The 17,617-nt window shown below is 38.9% G+C and overlaps 1 protein-coding gene across 1 annotated transcript in view; it reads right to left on the bottom strand.

The window, feature by feature from the left end:
- ncam1a (neural cell adhesion molecule 1a) overlaps window positions 1–17,617 on the bottom strand; it is a 397,669-nt gene that overhangs the window by 46,307 nt on the left and 333,745 nt on the right. The window contains exons 12-13 of the mRNA XM_084730006.1: window positions 13,371–13,538; window positions 7,119–7,244 (exon numbers count right to left, since the gene is read on the bottom strand). Coding sequence (XP_084586132.1) covers window positions 7,119–7,244; window positions 13,371–13,538 — 294 coding nt within the window. The remainder of the gene's footprint in view (window positions 1–7,118; window positions 7,245–13,370; window positions 13,539–17,617) is intronic.

Genomic DNA, 17,617 nt, shown 5'->3' with positions numbered 1-17,617 from the left:
GGGCACACTGTTGCCCCGAGTAGAAGAATCTCATTCACACTGCATAGACAGACCAAATCCTGGAGACTAGCGTGGACTGCTCTGTCAGGGATATCAGATGATCTGATACTGTCTTTGAGCTGAATGGACACAATGATGTGAAACGCTGAGGGGTTCTCAAAAAACTTCAAAGTTGACCATGACAGACTGGATTAGATATGAACTATAGTATGTAAATGGTGGAAAGGCGACAATAGGTTTGGTAGATAGGAGGAAGCAGAGAAAACCCATTTTTGCGGGTACCTCCCTTTTGTTGTCCAGTGGCTAAAAATTTACTGGGAACTGGCTGGAAACCGGCTGACAACTGAAAGGCTTTTGGTTGAGAGGGGAAATTCAAGGTGGCTGCATCTGTATAAGCACTCCTTGGCTGCGAATAATAAGTTGTGTAACTTGCACACTACATGCAATCTGATGTTTGTTTACCTATGTTTTCTGGGTTCAAAATAGTGTCCATGAAAAAAATTACCTTGACCTTGAATGTCAGACTTTGGGAGTGTTGTAGTTCTCAAGATTGGTCTTGTTCTCAAGACAAATTTTTGAGGATCTCAGCCGCATTTGTCTTGGCCTCAGATAACAAGGACCCAGAATTTGATTTCAAGACTGGTCAAAACTACAACCGTGGGGACATCACTAAATTGCCAATGCAAAAAAATGAGACAGGCCACATGAAGCTATGTAGTTAATAGTTGCGTTACATCAACCTCAGATAATGCTACATGCTGTGGTACCACTCCCTCACTTGGGTAACTTCGCTAAACTCAGCTTCACCCTGCCTTGGACTTAGTCTTGACTTGATCCCCTCAAAGTCTTGGTCTCAATACACTCTAGTCTTAATCCTAAATTGGTCTTGGTTTAGGTGGTCTTGACTGCAACACTGAACTTTGGGTCATTTACCTTCCACCGGGTTGGATTTTAAATTAAATTTACCAGTTGATGTTGGCATTAATGGTGACCAGTCAGAGAATGGTACTTCTAGTGAATTCTACACCACACAAACACAATACACAGTGTTAGTATGAAGCCTACTATCACTAAATGTGTATGTCAAATGCCATGAGTATGTTGTGTGATACTATGTCATGAGCTTACTATCAGTCATCTAACTTCATGGTCAGAATGTCAACAAAGTAAAGCTTCATACCAAACAGAATAATCTACTCTAAATGCAGTCTAACTTCATTCCACCACAATCATAATCTTAAGAGCTCTTTATGAACAGACATACGGTGTTAATTATGTCACACACAACACTACAATCAGGTGGTTAGAATGGCAACCTTCATGTTCTTAAAAAAGTTAGTAAATCACAATCTATGAGATTTCAAGACTGTTAGCAAAGATAGGAAGTTGCCAAAATCGTTTTGCTGATTTGCTGTAGCTAAATTCTACAGAGGATGTACGATCGCTCCTTTGAGTCAGAACAGAGATAAAATCAACATCTACACTAACTGTAAAGCCAAGCAGGTAAGAGGTAAAGAGCAACACACTGCACACTGTGCGACTGGCATACTCACTACGGGCCATACTGGTGGCAGCAATAGGGGGTGGGGTCTCTGATGAAACTGAAAGATGGTGAAAACATGGTGAGAGGAGCCGGAGTTCTCCTCGACAAGAGCAACTCAGCGCTGGGTCAGTTTTGTTTTAAGACTGTCTCGGCGAGGAGGAATTCCTCTGGAACATTCCTGTGGAACAATGCCTAGTCTTGTTTTTCAGCATATGCAAGCACATTCACTGTGCTGTCCAGCATGGACTTCTGATTTTTATATCGTACACTGTCTAATAGGAATGAAGGCCTGTCTCAGTACAGAGCATGTCAAGCTCAAAGTTGTGTTCTTGGGAATCCAAACTTGCAAATGGAGGAGATGATGCAGTGCCATGAATGCACCTGGGATAGCAACAGTCTTGGCGACATCAGTATGACTCTGGCGGTGACACTGTCACATAACTGTACACTTCATCATCAGCACTTTATCATCAATATAATTTAAATTCATGCACAACTGACTCATATCTAATCTTGTTTTTATTGATGGATCTGTTATTTTGTATTGTACTGTGGCAGGACCCGTTGTGCGGTGCTAGTAATGCATGGACCACGGTCACAACCGTGGACTCTGGCCATGTCATAAAAATTAACATTCTCATTAACAGCAGATTTGGGGAGGAATATAGGCTGTGTCTCCCCATTCACACACAAGGCACATCAGCACAGTTTCTTTGATTTTTAGCTGTTTCCTCTGAAGAAATTCCTCTGATCTGTCAAGTTACATCAAGTTAAAGTTACAACAGGTTTTCGTTTTGCTTCTTAAATGCCCCCATGATATTTGCTGCAGACGCATTACTGCCTGCATGGAAATGAAACTGAAGGCAGCCCTTCTAATTGTTACAGTAATTAATTAAAGAAAGCACTCATACATCAATACAACATACAGTTGAGAAATCACCTGGAAAGCTTGTGCTGGTCAACATCATTTAAAAGGTCTCTGAACTGGAGAAGATAATATGGAAAAACTGCAAAACGGTGCTCTTTCTTATGTTTTAGTGATTATTCGATATTCAAGCAGTTAAAGAATTAAAGATTATGTGAACTGCAAATATTCTGTTTTCTCATTTTGAGTGCATTCCTGCAGCGCTGTACCTACAAGCAGGACCTGTCTATATTAGCAACACCATTGTACAATAACAACAGTCACAGAGAGTGTGAACCTGATGCCGTAAGAAATTCTATCTTATGTATTATAGTTGCAGAGAAGTCCCTGCTTGAGAACTACAGCCATTACCTGCATCAGAACTGGTATTGGTCCCTGGCTGCTGGACTGTGGCTGCCCACTGCTCCTTAATATTTAAGATGTGGGGACTGATTTCCCCAAACGCTCCACTTAAAATTAAATTGGATTAAGTTTCCCTATAGGTTTAGAGATGTAAACATTAAAGAAACTTCTCACGAAGACAAAGGGAAGAGTGATCATTGTAGTCTTTCAGCTGTTTTGTGGTGCTTGTTAGACTTCAGTTAGATGCTTGTTGAGCATCTTATACTGCATTTTTTTTGTTCAGCACTGAGTGTACGGTGTCTGTTTATTTTCCTTTCAAACTTATGCCAATTGCCTTTTGTTTTCATGCCCGTGGTTTCGTTTACAGAAACAACCAGCAATTACTTGAAGTTGTCAGATTTCTACAAAGGCTAGCCTACACTTTTCTGAAGCTGAACACACTTACAAGCAAAAACACACACGCACTCTTATTCTTCTTAAACAAAGATAATGTCAAAGGTAATGTTTTGAAAAATGTATAACTTGCTGGCCCAAAACTAAATGCTACAGCAACAAAAATAATGCTGCGAGTGGCATTTCAAGGATTTCTTGCTGGCAACGATGACTGCATTTTCATACACACTATTATACTACACTTGTGATGCAGAAAAAAAACACCTATCGGGAATTGGGGATTTAAGAGCAAGTTATAAAACCCTTTTCTGAGCAGCGGTAAGCATATGCTTTGTCTAGAGAAAGCTGCAGCTCTTCCCCGCCAGACGCTAAGAATCTATTTACAGTTTTTTGTAATATGCATTCTTGTGACCTTTGGGGGACAACTGTGTTGTCAACGGCCAAATAGCAGCGCCAAAATTAAAGCAAACTGTGAGAACAAATGGGAATCTTTAAGATTTCACAGGGCCATTTATGCCATGCCACTTAACATTAACATTATTTCGAATAAATATTGTGATTCCACATTAATTACCATATCTTTTTTCCCCTTGAAGACAGTATACCTTCTTTACAGACTTGATATCACACTCCCTGGCTGAACTGCAGCCGTGCACAAGTGCAATATACATAATACTAGAGAAAAGAAAGGTGTTACGAGCAAGCAATATTACAAATAACTCTTGCGACAGGTTGCGAGTCTGTCATATCAATCGATAACCCTGCTAAACAAACCTGAAACCACATTAGAGTAATGGAATGGACTGCTGTCTGGAAAATTAGTACAACAGGTAATGAAATGAGTGCTGATATTTATGCAGGGACAAAGTCTTTCCACGGAGGACATCCGATCATTGTTACATTACATTACATGTTTCTTTAGAAAGCAATGTTCTAATATCGAATGGTCAAAGTAAAGCAAATAAATGCAGAGGAGATGAAAACTAGTACAGAGGAAAATAACGCTGAGAAGACAGGGAGAAAAGAAACTTACTTGTCAAAGAATACTCTGAGAAGTCCAATGGAATATAAAACAGATGGAAAAGCATGATGAGAAAACAATAAAACAAAAAAAGAAGAAACAAAGACAATGAAATGAGAAATATGAACAATGGAAGAGGGCGACTCTGTCCTGCTACATCATTAACCCACTGTCACACAGCTACTGTGTTTTATTGGACACTCTGTCAACAGTGAGACTTGCTCCTCTTTGTTCTGCAGCTAACTTTGATAATGCTGGTTCTCTATTACTGTCAAAATCAGATTTTTGTTTTCGTCTTTGGTTGTAATAAGGAGTCAGTGTTTTCGTAAAAGGACACTGGGTTTCTGGATAACAATCTCGATGTGCTACTCTGATGTAATATGATATGTTAAATGACAACTTGCACAGAGTTTAAACTGATGTCTAATTTTGTCTCATTTCTGAAACGAACTGTTCATATGAGAAGGAAAATCAGTAATCCCTTCCTTTAAATGATTGAAATGACTAATCAATCATGAAAATAGGAGTCAATAGAGGCAAATTATTTCCTTTTGACTGACTTCTGCATTTAATAAATACATCAGGTGCTAACTTTTGCTAATACATCTTGAAGTAGGACAAAGTTTCTCTCTTTAGCTACGGGGAAACGAGCTAAATGGGAAGGATGCTGAGGGACGCTATTTCTACAGAAGCGGTGGGGTGATGAAGCACAGGCGTGACATAGAGGATGGTACTAACTAAAATGAAGATTTATTCATGACCCTGATTTAAAATGCTGAATGAGAAATAGGTCTGTTGCCTACTAATTGTAGCTCAAGCAAACTAGTTCTACTGCAGATCTATGGATTAAAGGATGATTCTGGTTTATTTCAGCTTGGATCTGTTGATTTTGGGTTATCGTTTTCTTATTAAGCAATGGCTTTCTGGTTCAATTTTGAACCACTATGCCTACCGCAAAAATGACCTGCAAAATGACCCATTATTACCAATATTGTGCTCACTTTCAGTTTAACCTCCAAATAAAGTGGTTTAGAGAAGTTGGCTAAACTGTTAGCTCCACCACAACCTTCCCGGTGGTGTGATTGCGTTTCCTTTTACAGGAAAAGCAGAAAGTTACCAAGTTTCCTCAACTGTCATTGGAGCACAGAGCAAAAAGGGGCAGGACATAGGAAGGGTCAGTTGAGTTTCTCACTTCATTATCACCTATTGGATACAACCGCATTGTCATATTGTGTGAAATGTTCAAACATATTTTATGCTGCCTTGTTGATGACTTATGTGGCTAACACCTTCTATGATACCCGAGTTTAAAGTGCATTATAAACATACTTACAATGCATTATAATCTGCTTATAGCACTCACTGTATTTAAGGCAGATGCTATTTGCACCCGGGGTGGAATAGCCAATGTGGCTGTTTACACTTGGGTGTATATAGCTCAGCAGGTTAGAGACAAGCACACAGGTGCTTGTAGCTAACAAAGCTTTTTTCACCCACTACAGCCTCTTTTTCAATTCTGTCAGTCTTCATAGCCAGACTGTGAATGGCTGAATAGCTGCCGTGTGTCTAGTCTCACCTGGGTGCAAATAAACACTCATTATTGTACTTGACCTTATAAGTCACTATAAAATGCTTTGGACTGTGTGATTATTGTTACAAAGCATTATCAGTAGTTACAAGTTCTTATTACTATAATCAGAAAGCGTTTTAATCTACATTTTATGAGCATAACTGCCTTATGAACACAGAGAGTGATGGTTCACAACTGTTCAAGAACTAATACCATACTTCTGTCATCAAACATATGGACAGAGGATTATATAACGTTTCATCACCACACCAATTGTGTGTAGGAGGTGAGACTTCTCATGTTAGAGTGTGAGCGTGCAAATAAACACTTAGTGGATGAATGTAAATCAGATCCTAGAGATGATTGGGCCTAATTTATACTTCATTGAGAATGAATTATCTCACATGATTGCGCATAAATAAACACAAAGTTGATACATTTAACGTGAAGCCGCCACATTCTGATTGGCGATGACAGGTGTTGTGCACCTGCTCCTTGCTGTAAGGTTGCAGATGATGCCATATGTCTAACACAGCTGTGATTTGACGCCGGATTATTCACCAAGAAAAACTTCGATGACAGCAAGTCACTCCGGAACATTCAGCAAACTGCTGTGAGTATCGTGCGGTTGACAAACAAATGCAACATGGTCAGATATCCCTGACAAGTAAGTGTTCTCCGTGTGTCTCCCCTGTTCTGCTAAGGTGACTCTTCCTCTTGTCATATTTTCTTCTAAATTTCCTCCAGTTGCAACATTTTATCATGCACTGCCATTTTCCTTACGAAATATAAACAATCCTCAGTGGGGCTTGACCTCTGGGTGCAATATTAACAATGCACGCTGTCACTGAACTATAAATATAGCGCTGGCACTCCACACTGAAGTATAAATCAGCCTTAAGAATGCACAAGTACTTCCCAGAGAGCTTTCACTAAATCACCTGAGTGCCGGGCTAGAAGGGCAGGGCTCTGCGAAATGAAAGGAGGCGGGGTTTGTCTTACACACTGCAAACACTCGGGAGGAAGGAAGGGAGGAAGGAAACAGATAATACTTTGCAAAGTTAACACTAATAACAGAGCTGGATTATGAAGTGGCAGCAGCATCGTGAAATATCCTTCTGGCCTGGCTGGAAAAGGACTGCTGGGGGGCTGGAGGGGGGAGCTTGGCGGGAGAATAGAGGAGTGTAGGGATGAAAGCATCTGGGCTCAGCTAGACACGAGCAGGCGGTGGAGTGAGCAACAGCGTTAGGTTTAAAGCATCGGGGTCAGAGGAGCGATTACTCAGAGCAGGGACACGAGAAGCAGCGGGGAGGGCAGTACTTACGGACTGGCTCGGTCTTGAAAGTCCTGGTCGTGCTGCTCTCGCCTTCACCTTTGCCGTTGATGGCGGACATCTTGACCTCATAGGTGGTCTCTGGCTTCAGGCCAACGATGGTGATTTTGGTCATGGCTGTCGGAGGTGAGGTGGTGTTATTACACGCTTGTGTACAGTCAACCAAGAAGAGTTAAACAGGGAATAAGCAAACAATAGATGTTGTTCTGATTTTGGAGGCCCCTCTACCATAATAACCACAAACATCTGTCTCTTGAAAAACAAAACAAAATAATTGATGCAGTTTTTTTTCTATCTTGAATGGGTCCCAGGTTTAGTAGATTTTCTTTCAAAAAGTCACAGAAACAAAAACAGATAAATCTCATATGATTTGAGTTTGTTCAACTATTGTTGTGGTGGTTTTTTTCTTTCCATCATAATGTGATTGGACAGGTGCGCAAGTGTGCGAGTGTGTGAATGCTTGGTGTGCATGTCTCGAAGCTTGTCCTCATATTACTCGACCACTCAGCCTAAATTTTTGTGTTCACATTTACGACTGGATGCTGGAGAACCTCTTGTGGTTTTGGTGATTCACATTTTTTTTTAAAAACCTAGAAAAACCCATATAAAACCTATAAAGTCATCATCAACTGCAAGGCTAAAACATGGCTTACAAATTAGCAGTGTGCTGGAGTGTAATTATAAACTGTTACTGTTACAGAGACAAAATATATAATTAAATTATAGTTACTAATAGAATCGTGGTGATTCCAAAAGTTTTACATCCTAATATTCTTTTTAGCTTGCCTGCCTGTTGGACATCTGCACTCTACTGCATGAACTCTTCTGTTTGTGAAATGAGTTCACTTGTTCTCTGGTGTTTGAATTTGACTTGTTTTACCTTTTCTTACACAGTTGATTCTCTCAGACCTTAAATTGCAGTTAATTTTTATTTTTATTGTTATTTCTCCCCCCTGCTTTAGAAGTCGCCTATAACTCCAGGACAGCTGTTGGCTGCACAGTTTATATTTACATTTGACACCACAGGTACACTGAAATATACAAACTTCTAAATGGATTACCCACAGAGACTCAATCACCAATGGGAGCAGAGAGAAATCGTCCTGACCAATAAAATTCTTGCATGTAACAGTAGCCATTGAGCTCGGGGGCAGAGCAGACCAGCATCATGAAGAGCAAATGCCAAGAAAAGGGCAAGTTCTAATTAAAATGGGCTTTTGTAGTTTCTGATTACTGCTTTGTAGGAAAATAAGATTAAAAATAAAGTGGAACACAAATTTCTGACATGTAGTACAGAAAGAGAGCTATTAGGAAAGCCCGCAACTGTAATCTTTTAATGTAATTTTGGGCAAAGTGAATTAATATTACCAGAAAGAAGCATTCTTGTTGCTTGTAATACCAAACCTAGCAGGTGAATAATTCCTTTAAGTGCTAACCTGTGGTGTTTTCTTTCTAGAGGTAAAAATAATACAATTTCTCAATTAAAATGTATTTTATAAAGCAGATGATGTAATTTCCATATTAGTGAGCCACTTCTGAGATTTCAATCACCACACACACACACACACACACACACACACACACACACACACACACACACACACACACACACAAACACAAGTGTTTCTTGACTTTTGTCACAAAATGATATCTGACTGTGTAATACAAAGAGCAGTAATTTCATGGATGAGGACAAATTTAGGCTGCGGTGCAAAACAGCTCAGAAACATTTTTCGATTACAGTGACTCAGAGAAAATTCTAAATGTGTTTCACATTAATGTCTCAATGAGAAAGACTTTCAGAATGAACCATGCATAAGTGACTGCTGGGGGAGGCTGTATGAATACAGCTAAAAAGCATAAGGCCAAATTAATTCACAACTGGGCTTTTAGCGCCACCACCATCAGTAAAACTGATGCCACCGCTGAAACCATTTATGTTCAGATGAGATTTCCAGCCGGCCCGGAGTAATTTACCTCTGATTACCACATGCTGGCTTCCTCGGCTTCTCCAAAAGGTTATCTCCACAAATCATAACAATTGATACAAACTCCACCGACTTTGGTGTGTGTTAATCATTGTGTTTTGTAACAGTGCATGCAGCATCAGGCACCATGTGAGAAACAGATGACTGCGTGCCGATGTCTGAAAGATCGATCGATGACGGTATGAAGGCGACATACAGCAGAAAAAAACAAAAAAACAAAAAATTCTGGACTTCTGGAGTTGAATGGAGTTCGATTGGTGGTGCTCACAGCATTGAAAAATTACGTTTTAAGAATTGAACAGCAGTGTTTCAGAAAACACACAACCACTCCTGTTAACACATAGACCTCAGTTTCAACAGTTTTAAGTGGAACTAATGTCTTCCAAAGAAATGTTTCCAGTCAGTGAACTCGAGCCTGACCAGTATTTTTAGCCTGACATTAGCCTGTAACAGCTGTATCGGTCTATATCAGTATCGGCATATATGTTGTCAGGTATATTTTGCTCTATTTTTTTTATTCATAGTTATTTCTTATGAAAAAAAACAGTAAAAGTTTACTGTGTCAGTGCCCTGATATCATTTTGGACAATAAAGTTTATTGTTAAACTGTAAAATATTTTGCCCCCATTTAAATATCTTGGTTGACCAATTTTGAGGGAAAAATATGTATATTTATGTATATATTCTATATTCTGTTCATTACATGGCTTTGTTGAATGCTCAATTCTGACTGGTCAGTTACAGCATTCTAAGGTCTGTTATTTCTCTATAGCTGACCATTGCTGACCGTTATTTTATTTATCCTTGATTTAAAATACTGTATAAACACTTCAAAAACTTTTGACTCTGTTAATTTCTCAAATAGACAGTGGGAATGTATTTCTGCCCTGTGTTTGTCTGTGTGGATTTCGACATCTGTGCAACAATTAAATGATAAGGTTGGAAATATTCTTTATTTTTGTCAACAAATCCCACGAAAAAGACCAAAAGCAACAATGACTGGCATTGTCTGTGCAGTGCAAAGCATCGTATAGTGTCTTCCTCTCTGCCATAGAGCTTATTCGACGTCCCAAAATCTATTTTAAACACATCAATGAGCCAACCAGTGACATATTGAACACAGCAACTGTAATTTATTTTCAGTCAATCCCACGTACACCTTCCTGCTGTCTTAAAATAGTCCCTAACAAAATGCACGATTATTTTACCCCCCCGTTTGAGTGACGTCAACCGAAAACTACAGCGCCTACTGCCTAGCTTTTTCAGGAAATTGTTTTGCCAGTTGATAAATGAAACTATATATTTTTGACCTGTTTCTTCCTCAAGGGAACTAAAAAAAGGAGGAGATACACCTCTATAGAACAGTCAATCCTGCAGACTTGTAACGCCAATAATGCTACATGGAGACCTACAGTTTCATTGTGCTTCATTTTTAGAGGCATTTCTTCATCAAAGGTCAGTCATAAATTCATTCATAAATATGTTAAGGTTTAGTGGGCACCAAGCAGAACATATGTTCTACAGCGTTATAATGCCTCTTCCTTCTTTTTTTTAGTTTCCTTGTTTAACATTTTCATTAAAAATGAATGGGCTTGGGGTTTAGTGCTATAAACAGGGCAGGAAAGCATTGAGAGACAGACAAACACATTGTCGGTTTGGGTCTTTTTGTGGGATTTGTTGATGCAAAGAAAATATAGCATAACGCCAGCTTTATCCTTTAAGCCTGGACCAACACAAATCACAAACACTACAAATAATTCATTACTTTCCATGCATATTTGTGCCATATGCAAATGACATGCTGTCATTATGCTATTTTATGAGTATTCTTTGCCTCATAAATTTAGCAACAGTGTATTAATATTTACTACAGACCATATATGATGTGCGTATGTAATGCATAACACACAGAATATTAAGTGTTTCTAGTTAGGTTTACTTTAAAGCATAGCAAGTATACTTTAACGTGTAGCTTCATGTATGTGCACACTGCAGATGTATGGACCCACAGTGAAGGGTGTGGTGTCTATAACTGGCAGTACTGCTTTCAAACATATGATGGCAGCCCTGGTTCACAATACTGTGAGACACACTTGAAACTCAAAAGCCTTTTTATTGACACATTTCAGACACTTGATCATTCTGTATCATTGACGATATACTTCTTTCTTCCCTGGCACGTTATAGGTTAGATAACAAAGGCTTTTGCATTCCTGATTTCACAAATTAATACTACAAATACTATAACTATATATATATGTATGTACTGTGCAGAGCAGCAAACAAGTCCATTCAGTGTTTGTATGTTTTGGAGAGGCTTTAGTTTATCAGATGTGGAGTAGCTGTGGTTGAATAAGATATTTTTGGTAGCATTTACTGTTGATGCGTGGGTGCCTGTGCTTTGTTTTGTGTATACGCTTGCATGACAGGCGGCTCTTGGGCCTTGAGCTGACAGCGGAGCCTGTCAGCCACTGACTGATACGTCCCATGTGGCAGACAGGACGAGAACCATCCAGATTTGTAAGAGCCACAAACCCTCAGCGGGACGGGGATATTATCTGGGGCCTGTCAGCGTGCGAGCTGACTGTCATTTAGGCTACACTGTGTTCCACCTCTCCTCCTGACATCAGCTACTGTCATGTTTGGATTAACTGTTGTTGCTGGCTGAAATGTTTTCTGCAGTTATTCCTCGTCTTTCCTTTACGTGGAGATGCACTCTGAAGAAACAGGTCCTAAAATAATAATAACAACATGATTTTTGCCTGTATGTCCATGGATTTTCAGCATACAGCCAAAAATAGAGATGCACCAATCTACTATACCATAATATTATACTAATAATAGTGTTTTTTGTTATCATTATTATTATTGTTATTAGTAGGATTACATGAGCTTGAAACCTGAGTGTTCCTCATCTGGAAAGCTTATGTAGTTTGTGTAATGTATTTTATGTAATGGTGTCTTTCAACCATTGTAGCGCTGAGAGACAGCCCTCATTTGCATTCTCCTCATTTCTCATGATACATTGCTGAGAGCTAAAGATTCCTATTTTATGTCCCAAAATGTCACTTTTTGTTAGTGGTTGTAGCGTGTTTGTTTAGAACATGGTGGTTCATGTAGTAATTCTTATTTCTTTCATTCTTTTCTAACATTAGTTAGTGAAATTCAGTATTGTGACAAAGCATCTGTGCTAATTATATTTGCAAAACAGTGTAAGTTATTCAGATCACCGCGGGGAGAGAGAAATACACCCAAATGTATTATTTTAAAATGTATTCCCATATATGCTGTAAGCTTAGTCAGCACTCCTCTGGCAGCAGCACAGCATTTTTCTGTCTCCCTTTGCACCAATATTTCTTTTTAGTTCAGCTATATAATTTTATTTTGTTGTAACTATAATAATTTATTGTAGCTATATTACCTATATTATTTTAGTGCAGCTGTATTATTTTTTTATTGTAGCTATATTGCTTTTATTATTTTATTTTAATGTAGACATATTAATTTATTGTAGCTATATCATCTTCTGCATATTATCTTAGTGTAGCTATAATGTAGCAAGCCAACTAATGAAACCCCCTCAGCGTAGGACATTCTATGTTGCAAAAATGTATGGATTTTGTCAGTTATGTTGTTTTTCCTCTGGTAGTCTTCAATATTTTTGTGGAAACTGCAACACAAAAAGTCACTTCTCATGTCTTTCTATGCACTGTTACCAGTTCTTGAATTTATCATCTTGAGACCCCAAGACTACGTTTTAATGAGTTGGTTTAAATTGTTTCTAAACTGATCTATGGGAGTTATTTGTCAACAGACGTTGGGGACTTAGTAAAATCTTCCTCTTCTTTGTGAAGAAAGATCCTTCATCTGGGTGAAGAGTTTAAGTGCAGCTGATGCACCTTAAGAGACTGCCGAAAAGACTGAACTTGAAGACAGGGTTCATAACATCCCTTGCACCCACTCTCCTTGAGTAAAAGTGTATTTTTCAAGGCTTTTAGGGGAAATTTTTGTAAGTGGTGGTGACTCATGGACTTCAAGACCAATTTAACACTGAATCATATCGAGCAGAAATCTACATCACAGCAAGAGTTTTTGATGAGTTGTCAAATATGACGCTGAAAATTACATTTATTGTGAAATAAGATTTGTAAATGTGGTGACATTGCACAGATTTTTATGCAAGCTTCTACCAGTGGGAGGCAAAAAAAAACAAACAAAAACAGCTAACTTTGGTGAGAAGAGATATTTGACTCACCCTCTGCAGCTTTGTACTCCATGCCAGTCCATGCCTGGCCAGGCAAACGCCACTCCACTTTGTACTTGATAATGGGCACTCCACCGAAGGAGTCGGGTTCCTCAAACTCTATGACTGCTGTGCTGGAGAAAGGTTCCACCAGGTAAAGTCTTGGCGATGATGGCACATCTGCAACAGATACAAATAACATATACAATATATTTTCCTGTCAAAAGCTCATTCTCGGAGCTAGCACTGATGCAAAGAATCCCATAAAATGCAAAGTATAATGATCCACAAACAGCATGTAACTGATGTTTACTGCTTGGCAATGTCTATAAGAAACAACTTGGCACCGAGAAAATGGCAATTGCCAAGATTCTATTTGATTAATGTCAAAAAAAAAAAAACATGCAAACAGGATTTTCTATGGGGGGATTATAAAATCTTGTTAATACTTTAAACAATACTGACACTTCTTGCCTAACATTGAATGTTAAAAAATAGGCTGCTATCTGTTTGTCAATCAGAGAGGAGTATCAGTGAGGATAAAAGACGCTGATCTAGAGACAATAAAGGATTTTAAGTGTCTTGGAATAGTTTCGGACTCTCGATTAAGGTTTGAAGTTAGGTAGAACTATCAGGGCCAATCTTTAACTTTTATGCATGCAATGATTTTGTCTCACCTAACCTCGTCAGCTCAGGCATCAGCCTCCATCATTAAACCATTAACATCCCTCTATAATCAAGCTATCAAAGTTCTGGACGGGGAATCCACTAAGACTTCATCACTGCAATATTTTACAGACGTATAATCTAATCTAACTTTTAATGTTTCCACCATTGAGCTCCACCCATTTTTAATACATTTTTAACTTGACTTACAGGTACATCAGAAGGAAACTGTAGATTTAGTTTCTTTGTTTGTCATGGATGGCTATTGTTCCTGTTCACGACTAATATTTGGACATGCTGCAGCAGAAGAGCTCAGCTTTCTTGGTCAATATAGCACACGCTGAGGAATTTATTGCTTCAGTTGACTACATTTACCATCAACACTGACTGGACATCCACATGAAAGGTGCCAAATTATCCCCTTAATGTTTTATGATAAGCTAATTATTAACAGCTAATATTGTATATCTGGTTGTTGTCTAAGCACCTTTAAAGTCTTCCAACCTCCAAAACAGAACATAATTACAAGGAATTCAGTATCTATACAATGTAGGGTTGCAGGGCTCTCTATATGTGTCCCTTACCACAGAGTCTATGAGCTTTGGCAGTTAGAGAATTGCTTCTAAAGGCATTAGAGGAGCTGATGTGCTTGGCTCAGATTGATACTGGCCTCTGCGACTACTACAGATAATGCACTGCTCCCAATCAGCCCTTTTCACAGTTGTGGTGCTGGCATGCCTCTGGTGCCCCAAATCCTCCAGTCACCAAATTACTGAAGATCTGTTGGACATGCCTGAATGGGTCTGCAGCGAATGCTTTACCTCCGGCCTGATTTGCACTTTGATTCATGATGATAGGTCAGAGTGTGACCGAAATGGAGCACCCTACACGATTTAAAAGTCTTCTGCAGACACTGTAATGTTTTTTTATCTTTAGTGGCATGAACTAATGATGGTAATCAGTATGTCAGGTGAGTATTACGTCCATCCATTCAAGCTTTTTTCTCAATGCCCAAAATACAGTCTCCTGCAAGTCTTTTCTTTGCAAAAGAAAAATTATTTTGCCACAACGCTGAGAATGCTTGAATTTGTGCATTTTTAAGCTCTCGTTACAGAGCACCTCTTCATTTAGAAGGACTTTGGTGAAGTCAACAGTTACAACGTCTTCCTTGGGAGCACATATTTCTCTTCTCACCCTGACCTTTACGCAAAATAGCCTATATAAAATACCTAACACTGAATGTTAAAAAATAGGCTGCTATCTGTTTCTCAATCAGAGAGGAGTATCAGTGAGGATAAAAGACACTGATCTAGAGACAATAAAGGATTTTAAATATCTTGGAATAGTTTCGGCCTCTAAATTAAGGTTTTAAGTTAGGCAGAACTATCAGGGCCAATCTTTAACTTTTATGCATGCAATGATTTTGTCTCACCTATCATTTTGCATACCCTCTTCAGCTCAAGCATCAGCCTCCATCATTAAACCATTAACATCCCTCTATAATCAAGCTATCAAAGTTCTGGACAGGGAAACCACTAAGACTTCATCACTGCAATATTTTACAGAAGTACAATCTAACCTCACACTTACTTTTCATGTCTTTTAATGTCATTTAGAAGGACTTTGGTGAAGCCAACAGTTACAACCTCTTCCTTGGGAGCACAAATTTCTCTTCTCACCCTGACCTGAGGCAAGTCGGGGAAAGACTTGAGAGTGTCTTCACAACTGACCCTTCCTAAGTCCTGTTCTTTATCATTCTGTCCTCCAATGACAGTTGAGCAAGCTTGGTGGGCTACCAGATGGAATCTATGTCAGTTTTCTCCTTTCGTGTTTCCTGTACTTAGATCTGCTAGATGTGCTAAGGCTTTGTGTTGAAAAGAAAAACAAACTTTGACGTGTGACGTAGTCACATCTTGAGTTAGCTAATGTGAGCAAAACGCTTGCTAATCATCCACTTAATGATTGATGTAATTAGCTAACTAGTTAGTGTTTTGCTGACATTATGTAACTAGCTAGCTAACAATTGATGCAGATAAGCTAGCTAATTAGTTAGCATTTTGCTCACACTAGCTAACATAAGATGTAACTGTATGTGTATAGGTTTCTGCCAGGTTCCAAGCTTGCTAAACTGTGATTGGAGGACAGAGCAAAAAGCAGTGGGACTTAGGGAGGCTCAATTACTGATCATAAAATGCTGAATATTCATGGTTTCCAGTTCATAATGAATAAAGTGACTCCCTGACCTTCCCACTGGTGCCTTCGACTAGCTAAAACCTCAACTTTAAGACAAGAAAATTAATCTAATGGATGAATTACCAAGACTTTTATAAATAAAAGTAATTACAAAGCTCTACATGTTTCTCAGTGGTAAAAGCTGAAGGAATCAACTGATCATCAATCCATTTATATAGGTCTGAACAAACAAAGCCAACAGAAACACCACTGAATATTATCCCTCCGCTGTAATAAATAAACCTCTCTTATTTTTTCTGAATAGTGTGGCATTAGTATGTAATGCAGAGAGGGGTTAATTACCCTTGAAAGTAAAATGACATTGTTTAGTGAAACTCCTCACGCTACATGTCGAATTGTCTCATTGACATTTCAATGTGGAAAATAAGGTGTGAAGAGATATTTGAAGGGTTCTCTCTGTGGTACCCTTTTAGTCCAACTATAGCTGGAAGGAGTCGCTTTAGGCATACTGATGAGTTATGCAGCAAATGAAAAGCAGAGGGAAAACACCTCAAAGGGCATACAGTACAGCACACAGTGGCAGCAGGGGTTGTTAGCACAATTAATTCGACTGCACTTTATTTAGACAAGGTCTTGAGTGACCTCCCTCCCTTCTAATTGGTTTAAAACTATTTTTATTTTACCAAAATGAAACACAAACCAAATGCAAAGGAAACGGGACTTAAGGACAGTTCGGCTGTGGCTTTCGCTCATTATCTGTGCTGTGCTGTGGAGTGCCTCGCAATTCTGTGCATTGGCGGACTTTATTTTCTGTTTATATGCTGCCTTTGGACATCTTTTACACAAACATAATTTTAATTTCTATTTGAGCGTGGGTGATATGCAGATCTATCTTGTAACAACCCTGTTATTTGTCTCGGGAAATGAGCACTGTCCTGAATTGTTTTGAGAGCAGTCATAAGTACAAATACAAACGAAATAGAGGTGAATCCATGTGTTTGCTTTCGTATTAGGTGGTACAAAGATTGAAGTAGGAGAGTGGTGGTTCAGGTGGTGTTAATTTATCATACACCATTACTGAGTAAAGTCAGTAATGTTGTGTTTGTTCCTGCATAAAAATAGACAAGTGAGCTGACATTAGTATAATGAACTGTATGTTACCAGTTACTTGTACAGCTTTAAATGAATGAAAACACTCACAATCTCAAGTACTGCACTAATTTGCCTCCAATCCACTGCTGTCTGTTATAATCCTGGTAACTACAGTTGGAAAAATCACATAGCTCCAGGCGTCCAGCAACAGGGAACAGTCTCTTTCGATTAATAATCTGATTGGACAACGGGGAAAAAGTGTCAGTGACGTTCAAAGCTTTTCTGCTTTGAGTTGAGGTTTTCTCAAC

Source organism: Lutjanus erythropterus, chromosome 11 (assembly GCF_056507025.1).
Source record: "Lutjanus erythropterus isolate fLutEry1 chromosome 11, fLutEry1.hap2, whole genome shotgun sequence".
Classification (NCBI taxonomy): Eukaryota; Metazoa; Chordata; class Actinopteri; order Lutjaniformes; family Lutjanidae; genus Lutjanus; species Lutjanus erythropterus.
This window is presented reverse-complemented; position numbering and strand designations above follow the sequence as displayed.